This window comes from Salvia miltiorrhiza, chromosome 4 (genome assembly GCF_028751815.1).
Source record: "Salvia miltiorrhiza cultivar Shanhuang (shh) chromosome 4, IMPLAD_Smil_shh, whole genome shotgun sequence".
Lineage (NCBI taxonomy): Eukaryota > Viridiplantae > Streptophyta > Magnoliopsida > Lamiales > Lamiaceae > Salvia > Salvia miltiorrhiza.
The window spans coordinates 55,012,669-55,028,318 of NC_080390.1; the positions used below are offsets into that span (position 1 = coordinate 55,012,669).

At 37.2% G+C, this 15,650-nt stretch overlaps 3 protein-coding genes and 1 pseudogene across 3 annotated transcripts; 2 read left to right on the forward strand and 2 right to left on the reverse strand.

The window, feature by feature from the left end:
• Positions 1-1,972: 1,972 nt before the first annotated feature.
• On the reverse strand, positions 1,973-2,611 carry LOC131023639 (uncharacterized). Its single transcript, XM_057953184.1, has one exon. The coding sequence runs from the start codon at positions 2,609-2,611 to the stop codon at positions 1,973-1,975; it is 639 nt and encodes a 212-aa protein (XP_057809167.1).
• Positions 2,612-3,915: 1,304 nt separating this feature from the next.
• On the reverse strand, positions 3,916-6,864 carry LOC131023640 (putative RING-H2 finger protein ATL21A). The gene is made up of 3 exons (XM_057953186.1): positions 6,249-6,864; positions 4,112-4,279; positions 3,916-4,052 (listed from the first exon to the last, which is right to left on the reverse strand). The coding sequence occupies exons 1-3, from the start codon at positions 6,862-6,864 to the stop codon at positions 3,916-3,918; spliced, it is 921 nt and encodes a 306-aa protein (XP_057809169.1).
• Positions 6,865-8,606: 1,742 nt separating this feature from the next.
• Positions 8,607-10,399, forward strand: LOC131020806 (cyclic nucleotide-gated ion channel 1-like). Its single transcript, XM_057949834.1, has 3 exons — positions 8,607-8,712; positions 8,830-8,891; positions 9,590-10,399. The coding sequence occupies exon 3, from the start codon at positions 9,724-9,726 to the stop codon at positions 10,387-10,389; it is 666 nt and encodes a 221-aa protein (XP_057805817.1). The 5' UTR covers positions 8,607-8,712; positions 8,830-8,891; positions 9,590-9,723; the 3' UTR covers positions 10,390-10,399.
• A 1,018-nt stretch (positions 10,400-11,417) lies between these two features.
• Positions 11,418-14,664, forward strand: LOC131020805 (cyclic nucleotide-gated ion channel 1-like; annotated as a pseudogene).
• Positions 14,665-15,650: the final 986 nt, after the last annotated feature.

Below are 15,650 nucleotides of genomic sequence, written 5' to 3' on the forward strand. Positions count from 1 at the left end.
ATAATTTTAGTATACACATTTTACTATTTCTTCATGTTGCCTTAAAATGACAAAATACATATCACTAACTTGGATTTAGATTTTTTTTTTATTATGTGTTAATTTAGATTGATTTGAAAACTATGGTAAAAATTTCGAGATTGTAAAAGTAGGACACTAGTTATACTGTACACTCGCAGGATAATTCTCGGCTCATTTTAAGAGTTTCAGGCTTACTCCAAATTAAAATTTAGCCTTGTAAAAGTAGAACACTAATTAAAATGGGGCGAGAATCGTCCTACATGCATTACTTATTACTTAGTGTCCTGTTTTTGCAAATTCGAAAAATTTTATCGTAATTTCCAAATCAACCCGAGTTATTGTCTTAAAAAACCCTCTGACTACACTGATCGAAATACTTAACTATAACTCTACAAGAACTGAAGAATTTATCATGTGTCTGAAAGGATGATTCTGCAAACCGGGCAAGTTCTGCTTTTGATTAACCATGTGAGAATACAGTGAGCATGGAAGCAATGGTGGCAAGGGATAATGCTCCTAACAAGCTCTTGAGCTTCAAAGCTTTCCAAGCAAATGGGACACCCATGAGAATGATCAACAATGCTTTCACTAAGAGCCATCAACTTGGTGTATGATTCGATTTTAGATTCCTCTAGACCTCCAAAGACGGCCGGCGGTGGCGGCACCGCCACCGGCAGCCCATCGGCAGCGGCAGCGTTGGCGTTGGGGTTGAGCCTCCCAACTGTTTTTCTTGTAGTGAGAAATGAAGCGGTTGTAACCACCACTACTATCACTACAAAAAATAAATTGAAATAGGGCGATCCAGAGTGTCCGTGCCACGAGTTATTATCATCTGTTACACAAACATAAAATATGAATTCAATGATTCATTAAAACCTTTGTAAATTAATATCCTTGAAATTTAGGAATTTCACTAATTTCCAAGTGATATTAATATATGACGATGAAGTAGAATATGTTGGTAAGATGTCTCTCCTCCAATCAATAGTCGAAGGTTCCTCTCAAATAATTATAAATAATTTGGGACAACGCCATTTTTTCTTTCCAAAGTAAGTTTCTTAATTTTCATCTCCAAAAGAATTGAGCCTATTTTAATGGGACAGAAGGAGTAGTATATAAATTTGAATATAAAAAATGTATCAAAAAAAATCATCTACGACTGATCAAATGCGTAAGCCCACCACCAACATGCGTAGATCCACCTAGATTTCAATTTCAAGAAAAATCAGATAACAGTAGATTCATATTTAACGAGTTATCACAGTATAGATAATGACAATATTTTAAAAATTATTAATTTATATTCTCTTTCTCACTAATAACAACTCATTACTGTTCGACACGATTATTGAGAAAAAAGAGTGATTAAGAAGGTGTTTGGCTAAGCTTATTTTAAAGAGCTTATAAGTTATTGGAGCTTATAAGATGTTTCTAGAGCTTATAGGCCGTTGTTTCTTATTAGCTTATAAGTTGTTAATGTGTTTGGGTAATTTAGCTTATAAGTTAAAGAGTGAATTTTTGTTAGAGAGAGAAAATCAAAGAAAAATAAAATTAGAATGATATATAATGAAAATGAAAAAATTATAGTTAAATTATTTTTATAAAATGAGTGTTGCTTATAAGATAATGAGAAAATAAGCTAGGGCATAGAAACTTATTTTTGGGGCACCTTATAAGCTCTTAAAGTTTATTTTTAGAACTTATAAGCTGAGCTTATTTTGCCAAACTCTTTGAATTGACTTATAAGTTCCTAAACAACTTATAAGATGTCTTAAAGAGCTCATAAGCTCAGCCAACACCCTCTAAAGCATAAAAGTGATAGAAAATTGTGGAGTTCATAACTTTTTGTGAAAGAAAGTCATTTTTTTTTTAGACTAAGCCATTATTAATACAACAGATGAAAAAGAAAGTAGTTATGCCGTCTCGATTGGAACGACCGAGAGAATAAAAACTAAATCGAACATGCAACGTTCACATCTGTACCTGTGTTTGCGCAGGCTGGGCAGCTTGTTGAATCCCATGTCAAGTAGAGATCGTCGTAGAATCCATCAGATGTAAATGGGAGCACATAGTTCCCAATTTCTTGACAGCCAACACCTTCCAAGCCCAGTAATGGCGGAAAATCCACAGCAACTGTGACATTCGTCGTGTTGCTGAGGCAATCGATTCGATATAAACCATCTCTTGCTACGTCCACGGCGGCTGCCGGGCACGTGTAGAGGGCGTATTTTGCGCCCGCGAACGCCTCCAAAGGAGACGAGGCGAGGCTGAGGCTGATGTTGAGGCCGATGAGTCGTCCGATGAGGCAGTTTCCGGGATCGTAGAGCTGTATGTATGGATACTCGTAGGAGATGTTACGCACGTAGAGATCTCCGCCGCCGTTGGGGAGATTCATCGCGGTTGCAAAATCGGGGGCGCCGTTGCATCGCAGATCGACGTAGCTGCAGCCGTCTTCTGCAGTTTGCGAGCTCTGCAGTTTGAAAGGATAAGTGATGAACAAGTCGCCGCAGTTTGAATTCGGACAGGCGTGGATGATTGATGAAGACGAGGTTGTGAGGAAGAGGAATGAAATGCCAAGAATTATTCTCATGTTTTTTTTTTTCTTCCCTTCAAATGAGATATTAACATAATTCAAGAATTGATCTCATGTTTTTCCTCCAAAAAAAGAAAAGAAAAGAGAAATCTCATTTTTTCACTTGTATTCAACTAAGACTAATAAGAGGATTCCACTCTTCTATAGAAACAAGAACAGCTAACGCCTTCTGGAGATGTCCGAAAACAAGAAAATTAAGTAAAGACAAGTTTGTCCGGATTAAGTGATACTCCCTTCGGAGAATGTATCCAGTTTGAAAGTGACACGAGTTTTAATAAAACTGCGGCCGAACCGGCTTCGTCGACGTGGTGGGCCTAATGGCGGGCGACTCATGCGGGAAGGAGCTCCTGACGTGGACGCTCGACCCCAAAATTTGAGGCATGGCCACCAACTTAATAATAATACGTCGTCTCCAAAATTGCCAGTCCTAATGCCTCAGAAGCCATCTGAGCCCGATTTCAATGCCTAAAATGTTTGTTACTAGGTAGATGTATATGTATTTCTCTTATAACGTTGGGTTCTAGTGAATTGGTATTATTTTTCAATGTGAAAGCATTATGTGACCGTGTTGTTAAACAAAACTCAACTAATCCAACCAAGCTAGCATAAACAAGAAATCCAGACAAAAGGGTTGAGGTATATTACAAAAACAAAAATCCAACACACATCAAAATTAATTAAAATGACAAAATAAGTAGAACACTAATTAAGAGTTCTGGGCTTACTGGAAATTAAAATTTGGCCTAGCTTGCAAGTAGAACACTAATTAAAATGGGGCGAGAATTGTCCTACGTGCATTACTTATTACTACTTAGTATCCTATTTTTGCAAATTCAAAAATTTTTATCGTAATTTTCAAATCAACCCGAGTTACTGTCTTAAAAAACCCTCTAACTTCACTGAGTTGAAACACTTAACTAGTGTTTGCTTTGAGGTATAGGAAGGGATAAATTATATTTATCACCTTATACCTCGTTTGCTTTGATGTATAAAAAAATTCGGGTGGGTTGTATAGTTTTTCGGGCAGCTCCTTATTCCTTGGGAAAGTGATAATTTTATACCTAAGAAAGGGTAATACAATTATATACCACCTTATAAGGAGTTGATAAATATATTATTCTTCTAACCAAACAAGATATAAAAAATGTGATCCTCACTTTAAGTGATACATTTATATCTTATTATATTATACCTGCATTTAGAGGGATAAAAAGCAAACACACCCTAACTCTATAAGAACTGAAGAATTTAACATGTGTCTGACAGGATGATTCTGCAAACCGGGCAAGTTCTGCTTTTGATTAACCATGTGAGAATACATTGAGCATGGAAGCAATGGTGGCAAGGGACAATGCTTCTAACAAGCTCTTCAGCTTCAAAGCTTTCCAAGCAAATGGGACACCCATGAGAATCACTCCCACAATCAACAATGCTTTCACTAAGAGCCATCAACTTGGTGTATGATTCGATTTTAGATTCCTCTAGACCTCCAAAGACAGCCGGCGGCGGCGGCGCTGCCACCGGCAGCGGCGGCGTTGGGGTTGAGCCTCCCAATTATTTTTCTTGTAGTGAGAAACGAAGCGGTTGTAACCACCACTACTGTCACTACAAAAATTAAATTGAAATAGGGCGATCCAGAGAATCCGTTCCACGAGTTATTATCTTCTGTAACACAAACATAAAAATATGAATTTAAAGACTTGAGTAATACTCACACTTATCTTAATTTCAAAATTTATAATTTTAGTCAAGTTAAAAGTGTGTGAAGACTAAACGGATAATATTTTAATGTATTATTTAAATTCATTATAACTAAAAAATACAATCATGCATCTACAAATTTAATGTAACTAACTAACTAAATGTATATTGGGCTTGATTATTTGTGAGAACAATGCATTTCTTTTATAAAATTAATGCCTTCATTGTTAAATTTAATGCATTTAAAAAATCGTCCTTCATGGGATTCGACGTAGGGGATGCATTCATCCATCGTAGAGCTTCATGATCGAACTCTGACGGATCCAGTGTGGTGCATGGGGGTGCAACTGCATCCCCCAAAAAAATAAAAAAATAATAGTATTAATATTCATATATAAATTATTTTAAATTTAAGGTTTGCACCCAAAATAAAAGTTTTAATCCAAAATAAAAGAGAAATCCAATTTTTAAAATTCTTAATTCCATTGGCCCAACTAAAAAGAGAGTCCATCATCTCTTTCTTTTTCATTCTTCTGATCGAGCCCATCATTTAATCAATCCATTAACTAAATTCTTAATTAAATAAAAAAGTTGCAAGTACATATTTTGCATTTGGAATGCAGAGTTATTATTACTATTATATTTGTATTTTAGTAAAAAAATGTCTAAAATGTATTGAAAGCCTAAAAAAAATCCTAGCTCCACCAGTGTTTATAAGATTATTTTTTGCACCCTCAATTTTAAAATCCTGGATCCGCCAACTGTGATCCAATGTACTCCCTCCGTCCCGTCCAAGATGCTACATATTCCTTTCCGGGCCGTCCCAATGAAGATGCTACATTTCTATATTTGGCAAAAATAAGGAATTTTAAACACTTAATTAACACTAATTAAGTATTTATTTATTACTTTCTCTCTCCTACTTTATCACTTTATTACCTTCTCTTTCTTACTTTATCACTTTATTACTTTCTCTCTCCTACTTTATCACTTTATTATTACACACTTAAAAATATTAATCTACAACTCCTTAAATCCCGTGCCGAAAAGCAAATGTAGCGTCTTGGCCGGGACGGAGGGAGTATAACATTTTAAGGATTATTGTATAAAGTGAATTGATGAAATGTATTTTAGGATTATTTTAAGTGAGCTAGTAGCTAGGCTAGGTCCACTGTTAATAACATTTTAAATGGTTAATTTTTTTTTAAAAGGTATATATGTAATATTAGTAGTGGGACATCGCAATATAATAATTAGGACATTACTAACATGACGAATGGAGTACTATATAAATTTGAACATCGAAAAAAATTATAAAATAAAAAATCCCAACTTTGGCACAATTCAGTTGGTAAGACGCTTCATCTCCCACTAATAGGCAGGAGGTTCGAGTCACGAAAAGGCAAAAAAATAGAAAACTATTATTGATCCCCTAAATTGGGACAGAAGAAAATTTATTACTCTCTTCGTCCCATTGATCTTGTCCTTTTTTTTTTTTGGGTTGTTCCATTGATCTTGTCATATTTCTATATTTGATAATAATTTTACACTTCAAACAATATGACCTCACACCTTTACACATTTTTACTACACTAAGGGCATGTTTGGTAGGCCTTATAAGCTTGGATAGCTAAATAATTTGGGATTATCTAGGCATTTGGTACCCCAGATTATCAATCAAGATGGCTCGTGATAAAACCTAGGCCCTCTCTTATATCACTATTCCTCTTTGAAAAACAACCTCACCTCACCCGTGAGATAAATTAATCTTAACGATACATCGACTATTCTTTGTATTACTTATCTTACTATTATTAATCGTTCAATTCCAAACATATTCTCCTTAATAATTGTGCCCAAAAAGAAATGGAACAAGCCTAATGAGACGGAGGGAGTAGTAGTGTTATCGAACATGCAACCTTCAGATCAATACCTGTAATCGCGCAGGCAGGGCAGCTTGCTGAATCCCATGTCAAGATGAGATCTCCGTTGAATCCATTAGTCGACGATGGAAATGGGAGATAATAGCTCCCAATTTCTTGACAGCCAATGGCTTCCAAGTCCATTGATGGTGGAATATCTACAGCAACTGTGACGTTTGTTGTGTTGCTAAGGCATTCGATTCCATATAACAAAGCGTCTCTTGTTGTATTCACGGCGGCTGCCGGGCACGTGTAGACGGCGTATATTGCTCCGAGCGCCTCCAAAGGAGGCGAGGAGGCGAGGCTGAGGCTGAGGCTGCTGCTGATGAGGCGCCGGACGAGACAGTTTCCGGCGTCGTAGAGCTGTATGTGTGGATTCTCGTAGTCGTAGGAGATGTTACGCACGTAGAAATCTCCCGCGTTCGGGAGATTCATCACGGTCGAATCATGCGATGCCACGTTGCATCGCAGATCGACGTAGCTGCAGCCGTTTTCGGCAGTCGAGTTCTGCAGTTTGAAAGGATAAGTGATGAACAAGTCGCCGCAGTTTGAATTGGGACAGGCGTGGATGATTGATGACGACGAGGTTGTGAGAAAGAGGAATGAGATGGCAAGAATTATTCTCATTTTTTTTTTTTTTTTCAAATAAGACTAATAAGAGGATTCTACTCTTTTATAGAGAAACAAGGGAAATAGGGAATTACAAGAACAACTAACGCCCTCTGGAGATGTCCGAAAACAAGAAAATCACATAGAGACAAGTTTGTCCGGATTAAGTTAATACATGGAAAACTTTCGATGTTCTTTCTATTTTTGTCTTATAACTAAGTGAGTGTTTAGCTAATTTTATTTTAGGGAGTTGGGGAGGGTTACGGCATAAACACTTCTTAACGTATAAAATACGAACTAACTAAAATACATGAATTCTATGTAGAACACGTATGAATTCACTTTGTAATTGTATGAACTGCGAAAAATAAATTTTTTGTTACCTATGAAATTTGAACTTGGGACCAAGTTATCCAACAAGGTGATGATAAGAGGTGAAAATGATTCCTATTTTATATTCTAAGAGGTGTTTTTATTTTAACCCACCTCTTAAGGAATTTATAGCTTAAGTTGTCAAAGTGTTTGAATAATTGAATTGATAAGGATGCGTTCGATGGTGACTTCCAAAAATTAAAAGCCACATTTTACACCATTAGAGAAATAAGAAACTAGTTCCCCCAACAAAATCAAGAAACTCGTTCTGTTCCAACCTAACTTATTTTTGTCACAATCATAAATGTGAGAAATTATTTAATTATGGCCACAATTATATCTATATATAACAGAATTATGATAATATCTTTTATTTATCGACAAAATACCTAAAAGGATGATTAATTGTTACAAAATAGGAGTATAATGTATTCTTTACTAAATGTTAGGAATACATTGTGTCCTATAGCCCACAAATTAAATACTTTGAGTCCTATGGACCACAAACGCCATGTTAGGAATCAGAGAGTTGATTGTGTGTCTGCAAAATTAAAACAAAAAGCAAGCAATAAACATCAACGCTGAATGATCTTTCTTTCCTTCAAGATTATTGTTTGCACCGGGTACATGATCTTTTGATGACAATGTTTTGAAGTACCCAAAGAAATAACTTGTTCTCTAGAAAATCTATAGATAGTTTCGTATGTTGATAGTGCGTGTAGGGGGTGAATCCGACAATTACGGAAGCGACGTCAGTAACGTCTGGATCGATGGGCACTAGCAACCTGAAACCACAAGCAACGTTAGAAAATCTATAGATAGTTTCGTATGTTGATAGTGCGTATTACAGAGTATTTAATTTGAGGACTATATGAACTATAGGATAAAATAGTAAATTCATAATTTTTTTATAAATAAAAGCTATACTGAATAAAACGAGGACTGTCAATAAAATTACCTAAATCTTTTTACGCCAACAAAATAAAATAGGATTTAAATTTCTCTGAGTTGGGCCAAGCCCAATTATGTGTCTCCCAATAGCAATGGCCATAACAAATTTTCACTGTTCCAAAACCTTTAGGATAATTCCAGAGGTCCTACGTGTAATTTATCAATGTTGACAATTAGTGGAAGAGATTTATTTTATTTTGGCGGTTTTTAATATTCAGCTCAAATATATTCAGTTATATTTACGTAGACTATTCTGCACCGAGTCTTCTATGCGAAAGCCTGTGGAAACTTCTAACTACCCATCGTTTTCCCAAGAAGCTTCTCACTCAGAGCTACTCAGCTACCTATTATTGAAAGCCTGTGGAAACTACTGATTCCCATCTTTTTCACTTCTGCTTTTTGATAGAAAAAGGGCAAAAAAGGCTGCCACAAAATATATATATATATATATATATATATATATATCTTCAAGCTGTGATCATAAGCTGAGAGAGCCAAAATTTAGAGGTTTAATTAAGAGGCTGATACCTTGGTTTCTTGCTGGTACGTAATTTTCTATTAATTTATGTATATGAAGACTTTGTTTCATAATTTCGTCTACATTTGCAAGAGATTCTACAGCTAATTTTTGCTTGTAGTGATCAATCATGAATTTTGCAGGGGCATGAGGTTTGAGGTTGTTTCTTCATTTGTTTTTAGTGATCATTCATGAAATATGTAAGGTTAGTTTTCACATCAAGCATTTTTGAAAACGCCAACTAATATATTTATTTACTGAATGTGATCATCTTTTGTTTATAAAATTTATGTATTTGTACATATATTTTTACTTATCACGTAAATAAATAATTATCACTTGATTCTAAACCCGTACGTGTCTTGAACTTATGTTTATAGTTTATTGCTGCTCTGAAAACTTCTTCATCCGGACATGCACTCGAATGGCAACCTGTTCGATCGGATTAAGGAAGCAAGCCTGAGCTCAATTAGGGGTGAAAAAGCACCCAAAATTCAAATATTAGACTCATAGTAAACTGAAATTTAAAAATTTGATTTGGATGTTTTGAATTTTTAGTTCAAATCATTGTATAAATTTCGAGTTTTCGGATTGGTTCAGACAAGTATATTTTAAAATCCAAAATATTCAAAATTTCAAATTATATTTATAATATATTGTATATATATATATATGATATACTCCCTCTCCGTCCCCAAAAAATTTGTCCCAGTTTCCGTTCTAGCAAAATTAAACTTCTAATAAAACTATTAAGTAATCATTTGTATCGTACTTCTAAATTATTAAATTTACATAATAAAGAATAGTAACTTATGTGATGAAGAGTTCTAATGGATATGACAACTTAAATAACTATTCAGACTAGACAAAAATCCGATCCAAAATCCAAATACTGAATCGCAGGCGGATTGAGACGAGACTTTGACAGAGGCCACTAGATCCTGGGCTTAATCGCAGCCGGAATAGGACGAGGATTCGAGATCGTGAGCTCAATCACAGCCGAGATAAGACGAGGATTACACAGAGGCTCCCAAAGAATGATAAGATGGCAGCAGCAGCCTTCTCCACAAAAGAACATGAAGCCAAAGAAGAGACGCATCCTCAACCCTCAGGGGAATTTCCTGCAGAAATGGAACAAGATATTCGCGGTGTCCTGCATCATCGCCGTCTCCCTCGACCCTCTCTTCTTCTACATTCCGATGATCGTACGCGACCAGTTCTGCCTAACTCTCGACAGGAAGGTCGAGATCGCCGCCTGCGTGCTTCGCTCTATGGTGGATATCTTCTACGTGTTTCACATCGTTCTGCAGTTCCGGACCGGGTTCATCGTCCCCTCGTCGCACGTGTTTCGGAGGGGCAAGCTGGTGAAGGACTCGAGGGCCATAGCGAAGCACTACCTGCGCTCCTACTTCGTGGTGGACGTGCTGTCAATCCTGCCGCTGCCGCAGATGGTGGTGCTGATGGTGAGGCACGCAGTGAAGGAGCCGGTTGCGCACGTGATGAAGGAGATGCTCAAGGCGGTTATCTTCATCCAGTACATTCCGAGGGTCTGGCGGATTTATCCGTTGTACCAGGAAGTTACTAGAACGTCCGGGATCTTTACAAAGACGGCCTGGGCCGGAGCTTCTTTCAACCTCTCCCTTTTCATGCTCGCAAGCCATGTAACTCTCTCTCTCTCTCTCTCTCTTTATATATATATATAAGGCACTCCAGTAAGATTGCTATTTTTCGTGAGATCATGAGTACAATCAGGGCCGGCCCTGACATTCTGGGGGCCCTAGGCGAAAGGAAAAAAAAAAAGGCCCCCTAGAAAATAAAGCTTCATAATTTTATAGCAAATTTGAGATAGCTGCATATATAACTAACATTATTATAAAGTGCAATAAATCATAAATTAATGATAAAATAATTATAGAAATAAAGTAGATTTTTAATATTTTGGGAACAAAATTATCAATAACCTCTTCAAGAATACCCCATGTTTAAAGTATAAAATTGCTAATATATTTAACCTTTTTTGAGATATAGTAGAATGCAAACATATACTATAATTTTATTGATTTTAATTTTAAAAAACTTCTTTCTACTAAAGTTACAATAACCAGTAGTCTTTCTTTTAGGGGACAATAACCACATTATAATCAACAATATTCTATATGCAATAAAAATATTAAAAAAAAATAATCTAAAATTTTTAATAGGATTAATATTAGTGGACTTGTATTTATTTTGGGGCCCCTTAAATTTAAGGGGCCCTAGGCCCTTGCCCCTTTGGCCCTATGCAAGGGCCGGCCCTGAGTACAATGAATAACATATTATATAATGTTGAATAACAATATTAAAAAAATTAATAAAATTTGTGTGACTGTTTTAAGCTTGGGAGAGAAAAAATGATTAAAAAAAACAAAAAACAAATAAGTAATGACTGTGTAACGCCGTCATGGGCGGGGTTTAATTGCCCTGATTTTGGGACATCGGGGGCTTATTTGATCCAATATCGAGCATGGGGTATATGCTCTAGGGGTCTCTACCTTAGGGGTGCATTTGTACCTTAGGGGTATACTGCATTGGCGCCATTAGTAACGCTTTGTTTCTAAACTCGTCTTGCCCGCTTAAGGAGCAGAACGAGTTAAACGCCACAGACTTTGATTTCGGGATAGCCCTCGATGCTCTTCGCGTAGGTACTGTAGCTGAGCACGACCACTTCTTTAGGAAGTTCTTCTTCTGCTTCTGGTGGGGGCTGCGCAATTTGAGGTACCTTATTTTAATGTTGTTGGTGTTTCTGTTGAATAACTGCTAAAGTGGTTCTTCACTTTGATTTGCAGTTCATTGGGGCAGAATCTTAATACAAGCACCTTTGTTGGGGAGGTTCTGTTTGCGATCGCCATCTCTGTCATTGGGTTGATTCTGTTTTCCTTGTTCATCGGCAACATGCAGGTTTCAATCACTGCTTTTTTTTTTTTTTATTGATTGGAGGAGAAACATCTTATGTATCAACTGCGAGTATATTTCCTTGCAGAAATATTTGCAGTCAATCACTACTAGGGAGTCTAGGGTGGAGGAGATGAGGGTGAAGCTACGTGAAGCAGAGCATTGGATGTCCGACCGGATGCTTCCCGAGGACCTCCGAGCTCGTGTGAGGCGCTACGGGCAATACAAGTGGCAGGAACACGGTGGCGTCGAGGATAGAGTTGTCAACTGGGCCGGGCCGGCCCAGCCCGAACCGGCCCAAGCCCGGTATGGGCCGGCCCAGGACCACCCACTTGATCGAATGGGTTAGTTGGGCCGGGCCAGCCCTTTGAAATGGGCTCCATTTGGGCTATTTATCAAACCCAAGCCCGGCCCAGGACCAGGATCGTTAGAAGCCCGGCCCAGGACCAGGATCAGGCCCAGCCCAGGACCGGTCCAAGCCCAATAATTTAGGTTAAATATTATTTATATATTTATTCCTCTTATTCAATATTCAATTCCCTACACAATTTAGCAATACTAAAATATTAAACCCAATAAAATATTAAACCTATTTAAAGCCCAAGGACCATTTGTCAAATATATAAATAAGCTCAAAATAATTTAAAGATAATAATTACAAATTTAAAACAATCTAAAATTGAAAACTCATTCGTACCCAATTGAAGCTCATTCGAAGTACAACCCAGTATAAGCCCATCATACTCGACCCAGCATAAGCCCATGTGAGGCCCGGCCCATTTGAGGCCCAAGCCCACTAGACATGTGGTCCTGAATCGGGCTGGGTTCGATATTTTATAAAAAGCCCGGCCCAGGACCGGCCCATTTCAAATGTGGGCTTGGGCTGGGCTGGGCCTAACTCCTTACGGGCTCAACCGGGCCTGGGCCGGGCCGGGCTGGCCCAGCCCAGTTGACAACTCTAGTCGAGGAGGACTCGTTGATCGGTAACCTCCCCAATGACTTGAGACGGGACATCAAGCGCTATCTATGTTTGAACCTGCTCAAGATGGTAAGCAATCTCAACCCGTTAAAGGGAGTTTGCTTTTTATAATTAGGTTTGATAAATAAAAATAGAGTTAATTGCCTATAAATACATAAACTATACCCAAATTTTGGTTTTTAACCAAATCTATTTTTTTGGTCAAAAAATACATAAACTTTTAATTTTTTGGAATTTGACATGACCCAAAAACTTAGTTGGCCAATAACTTGATTCACTAAATTTTGATGGCCAATCTAAATGTACAGTTGGAAAGCTATTGACGTTGTCTTTCTAATGATACTTATATTGTTGAGTTTTGATATCCGGAAGTGGTCGAAAAAAAGAAAAAATATAGAGTTTCGTGACCTCGACTTTCATGCCATTTTTTTACCACTTCCGGTTATCAAAACCCACCAATGTAAGTATCATTAGAAAGATAATATTAAGAGCTTTCTAACGGTATTTGCCGACGAACTTTTGGCTTCGGTCAAATTCCAAAAATATAAAAGTTTATGTATTTTTTGACCAAAAAAATAGATTTGGTCAAAAGCCAAAATTTGAGTATAGTTCGTGTATTTATAGGTAGGGGTGAGCAAAAAATCCGAAACCGAATAGCCGAACCGATCCAAACCGAAATTTTAAAATATGGTTCGGTTTTTTCGGTTTTTCGGTTCGGTTTGGTTTTTGTTTCCATAAAATTTCGGTTTTTCGGTTCGGTTCGGTTCGGATTTTTTAAAACCGAACAAAACCGAAAAACCGAATTATATTTATAATATATATAAATATATATATATATATATATAATATTTTAATTATAATTTTATAATGTTTTTTTAATTTTATAGATTTTTTTTTGGAATTTTCGGTTTTTTTCCGAAAATTTCGGTTTTTTCGGTTTTTTTTCGAAAATTTCGGTTTTCTTCGGATTAATTCGGTTTTTCGGTTCGGTTCGGTTTTAATTATAAAAATTTCGGTTAATTCGGTTCGGTTTGTTCGGTTAATTCGGTTCGGTTCGGTTTTTTTTTTAAAACCGAACTAAAATATGGTTTGGTTTGGTTTTAGCAAAAACCGAACCATATAACCGAATGCTCACCCCTATTTATAGGCAATTAACCCATAAAAATAGTTGCATACGATCTTAAACCTCTCTCTCTCTCTCAATAATTAATATTCCCTTCGTCCTTTAAACATTTTTTTTTGTCTATTTCCAAAATATGTTCCTAATCTATTTTTGGAAACAATTCCACACATTCTTACCTTTACAATCTTCACTTTTTGTGAGATTCATTTTCTACTCATTATATACACAACAAATTTTTATTAAAATTCGTGCGAATATTTTCCTTAGGAAGATATTTAAGGGATCGAAGGGAGTATTATTTGAAGTAAGTAGGATAGAGAAATATTAGTAATAAAAATAAAAATAATTAATTATGTACCTTATCAATCATAAAAAATAAACGTATATGATGAATGTAGGTGCCGCTGTTAAACGAAATGGACGAGGGGCTGCTGGAAGCGCTGTGCACCCAGCTGAAGCCCGTGCTGTACACCGAGGGCAGCTACATCTTGCGACGGGGAGATCCCGTCGACCAGATGCTCTTCATGGTGAAGGGCGAGATGGCCACCATCTCGCCCGACTTCAACGAGATGCGCCTAAAGGCGGGCGACTTCTGCGGGGAGGAGCTCCTGATAAACGGCCTAAGCCCCAATTTCCCGTCGAGGCTCCCCATATCGACATGGACAGTGCAGGCTGTGACGGACGTGGAGGCGTACTGCCTGATGCCGGACGACTTGAAGATCGTGGTGTCGCAGTTCAGGCACCTCAACTTTAAGCAGCTGCAGTCGACCTTCAGGTTCCACTCGCGGCAGTGGAGGACGTGGGCGGCGTGCTTCATACAGGCGGCATGGCGGCGGTTTTGTAGGAAGAAGATGGAGAGGGCGAAGGAGGCCGAGTTTGGGGGCGACTATTTATGCATCGAGATTCGCTAGCAACATGTTGGGAACTTAATAATAATAACAATATATCGTCTCCGAAATTGGCAGTCTTAATAGGGTCGGCCCTGACATTCTGGGGGCCCTAGGCGAAAGGAAAAAAAGGCCCCCTAAAAAATGAAGCTTCATAATTTTATAGCAAATTTGAGATAAGTGCATATATAACATTATTATAAAGTGCAATAAATCATAAATTAATGATTAAATAATTATAGAAATAAAGTAGATTTTTAATATTTTGGGAGCAATTATCAATAACCTCTTCAAGAATACCCCATGTTTAAAGTATAAAATTGCTAATACATTTAACCTTTTTTGAGATATAGTAGAATGCAAATATATACTATAATTTTATTGATTTTAATTTTAAAAAACTTCTTTCTACTAAAGTTACAATAACCAGTATAGTTTTTTTTTAGGGGACAATAACCACATTATAATCAACAATATTCTATATGCAATAAAAATATTAGAAAAATAATCTAAAATTTTTAATAGGATTAATATTAGTGGACTTGTATTTAGTTTGGGGCCCCCTAAATTTAGGGGGCCCTAGGCCCTTGCCCCTTTGGCCCTATGCAAGGGCCGGCAAGACTCTTATTGCCGCAAAAGCCATCGGAGCTTAAAAAATGTTTGTTACAAGGTTTGTGCATGCATGTAGTATTTCTTTTATACTGTTGGTTCTAATGAACTGGTAACGCAATCATGTTCATTTAATCATTTAATCACATAAGTTATTGTTTTTCAATATGAAAGTTGTTGTTAAGCAAAACTCACCTGATCCAACCATGCTAGCATATATAAACATAAAAATCAATCAAAATATGATCCAACCATGCTAGCTGTTAGACCCTTGAATGCCGATGCAGAGACGTGTCGAGTCATTGGCACGCCTCGGCACGATGGTGTCAAGTTGTTCTCATCCTAGACAACTTGGCTGGATCGAAGGACGAAGACCGGGCGTCGTGCACGTTGCCGAGTGGGCGCGCCGAGTAATGCCGGGCGTCACACATCGGG